The sequence below is a fragment of the Mercenaria mercenaria genome, chromosome 10 (genome assembly GCF_021730395.1).
Source record: "Mercenaria mercenaria strain notata chromosome 10, MADL_Memer_1, whole genome shotgun sequence".
NCBI classification, from domain to species: domain Eukaryota; kingdom Metazoa; phylum Mollusca; class Bivalvia; order Venerida; family Veneridae; genus Mercenaria; species Mercenaria mercenaria.
The window spans coordinates 32,064,973-32,068,028 of record NC_069370.1 but is presented as its reverse complement, the minus strand read 5'-3'; the positions used below and the strand labels follow the sequence as shown (position 1 = coordinate 32,068,028).

Here is a 3,056-nt window from a genome sequence, read left to right as displayed (position 1 = left end):
CTATGTTTGCTGTCCTCTGTGACATCTGATGTTTAAGGTTCTGTATGTTTTCTGTCCTCTGTGGCATCTGCTGTTTGAAGTTCTGTATGTTTGCTGTCCACTGTGACATCCTATGTTTGCTGTCCTCTGTGGCATCTGATGTTTAACGTTCTGTATGTTTTCTGTCCTCTGTGACATCTGATGTTTAAGGTTCTGCATGTGTGCTGTCCTCTGTGACATCCTATGTTTGAGGTTCTGTATGTGTGATGTCCTCTGTGACATCTGATGTTTGAGGTTCTGTATGTTTGCTGTCTTCTGTGACATCTGATGTTTGAGGTTATGTATGTTTGCTGTCCTCTGTGACATCCTATGTTTGAGGTTCCCTATGTTTGCTGTCCTCTGTGACATCTGATGTTTAAGGTTCTGTATGTTTTCTGTCCTCTGTGGCATCTGATGTTTGAAGTTCTGTATGTTTGCTCTTCTCTGTGGCATCCGATGTTTGAGGTTCTGTATGTGTGCTGTCCTCTGTGACATCTGATGTTTAAGGTTCTGTTTATTTGCTGTCTTCTGTGACATCTGATGTCTGAGGATCAGTATGTGTGCTGTCCTCTGTGACATCTGATGTCTGAGGTTCTCTATGATTGCTGTGCCCTGTGACATCTGAGATTGGAGGTTCTGTATGTGTGCTGTCCTCTGTGACATCTGATGTTTAAGGTTCTGTTTATTTGCTGTCTTCTGTGACATCTGATGTCTGAGGATCAGTATGTGTGCTGTCCTCTGTGACATCTGATGTCTGAGGTTCTCTATGATTGCTGTGCTCTGTGACATCTGAGATTGGAGGTTCTGTATGTTTGCTGTCCTCTGTGACATCCGATGTTTAAGATTCTGTATGTGTGCGGTCCTCTGTGACATCCTATGTTTGAGGTTCTGCATGTGTGCTGTCCTCTGTGACATCCTATGCTTGAGGTTCTGCATGTGTGCTGTCCTCTGTGACATCCTATGTTTGAAGTTCTGTAGGTGTGCTGTCCTCTGTGACATCCTATGTTTGAGGTTCTGTATGTGTGCTGTCCTCTGTGACATCCGATGTTTGAGGTTCTGTATGTGTGCTTTCCTCTGTGACATCTGATGTTTGAGGTTCTGTATGTTTGCTGTTCTCTGTGACATCCTATAGCTGAGGTTCTGCATGTGTGTTGTCCTCTGTGACATCTGATGTTTGAGGTTCTGTATGTTTGCTGTCCTCTGTGACATCTGATGTTTGAGGTTCCCTATGTTTGCTGTCCTCTGTGACATCTGATGTTTAAGGTTCTGTATGTTTTCTGTCATCTGTGGTATCTGATGTTTGAAGTTCTGTATGTTTGCTGTCCTCTGTGACATCCTATGTTTGAGGTTCTGTATGTGTGCTGTCCTCTGTGACATCTGATGTTTGAGGTTCTGTATGTTTGCTGTCCTCTGTGACATATGATGTTTGAGGTTCCCTATGTTTGCTGTCCTCTGTGACATCTGATGTTTAAGGTTCTGTATGTGTGCTGTCCTCTGTGACATCCGATGTTTGAGGTTCTGTATGTTTGCTGTCCTCTGTGACATCCTATGTTTGAGGTTCTGTATGTGTGCTGTCCTCTGTGACATCCGATGTTTGAGGTTCTGTATGTGTGCTGTCTTCTGTGACATCTGATGTTTGAGGTTCTGTATGTTTGCTGTTCTCTGTGACATCCTATAGTTGAAGTTCTGCATGTGTGCTGTCCTCTGTGACATCCTATGTTTGAGGTTCTGTATGTGTGCTGTTCTCTGTGACATCTGATGTTCGAGGTTATGTATGTTTGCTGTCCTCTGTGACATCTGATGTTTAAGGTTCTGTATGTTTTCTGTCCTCTGTGGCATCCGATGTTTGAAGTTCTGTATGTTTGCTGTCCTCTGTGGCATCCGATATTTGAGGTTCTGTAGGTGTGCTGTCCTCTGTGACATCTGATGTTTAAGGTTCAGTTTGTTTGCTGTCCTCTGTGATATCTAATGTTTGAGGTTCTGTATGTGTGCTGTCCTCTGTGACATCTGATGTTTGAGGTTCCGTATGTGTGCTGTCCTCTGTGACATCCGATGTTTGAGGTTCTGTATGTTTGCTGTCCTCTGTGACATTCTATGTTTGAGGTTCTGTATGTGTGCTGTCCTCTGCGACATCCGATGTTTGAGGTTCTGTATGTGTGCTGTCCTCTGTGACATCTGATGTTTGAGGTTCTGTATGTTTGCTGTTCTCTGTGACATCCTATAGTTGGGGTTCTGCATGTGTGCTGTCCTCTGTGACATCCTATGTTTGAGGTTCTGCATGTGTGCTGTCCTCTGTGACATCTGATGTTTGAGGTTCTGTATGTGTGATGTCCTCTGTGACATCTGATGTTTGAGGTTCTGTATGTTTGCTGTCTTCTGTGACATCTGATGTTTGAGGCTATGTATGTTTGCTGTCCTCTGTGACATCTGATGTTTGAGGTTCTCTATGTTTGCTGTCCTCTGTGACATCTGAGATTGGAGGTTCTGTATGTTTTTGTCCTCTGTGGCATCTGCTGTTTGAAGTTCTGTATGTTTTCTGTCCTCTGTGACATCTGATGTTTAAGGTTCTGCATGTGTGCTGTCCTCTGTGACATCCTATGTTTGAGGTTCTGTATGTGTGATGTCCTCTGTGACATCTGATGTTTGAGGTTCTGTATGTTTGCTGTCTTCTGTGACATCTGATGTTTGAGGTTATGTATGTTTGCTGTCCTCTGTGACATCTGATGTTTGAGGTTCCCTATGTTTGCTGTCCTCTTTGACATCTGATGTTTAAGGTTCTGTATGTTTTCTGTCCTCTGTGGCATCTGATGTTTAAAGTTCTGTATGTTTGCTGTTCTCTGTGGCATCCGATGTTTGAGGTTCTGTATGTGTGCTGTCCTCTGTGACATCTGATGTTTAAGGTTCTGTTTATTTGCTGTCTTCTGTGACATTCTATGTTTGGGGTTCTGTATGTGTGCTGTCCTCTGTGACATCTGATGTTTGAGGTTCTCTATGTTTGCTGTCCTCTGTGACATCTGAGACTGGAGGTTCTGTATGTT

The 3,056-nt window shown here is 43.5% G+C and overlaps 1 protein-coding gene across 1 annotated transcript; it reads right to left on the bottom strand.

The window, feature by feature from the left end:
• Nucleotides 1-1,941, bottom strand: LOC128546383 (centrosomal protein of 135 kDa-like). The gene has a single exon (XM_053516852.1). It carries the CDS (start codon nt 1,939-1,941, stop codon nt 1-3), a length of 1,941 nt encoding a protein of 646 aa, XP_053372827.1.
• Between the last annotated feature and the right edge of the window lie 1,115 nt (nt 1,942-3,056).

Bases quoted from the DNA above. Each gene is read 5' to 3' on its own strand.
- LOC128546383 (XM_053516852.1), bottom strand. From the start codon at position 1,941: ATGTCACAGAGGACAGCACACCTACAGAACCTCAAATATCGGATGCCA.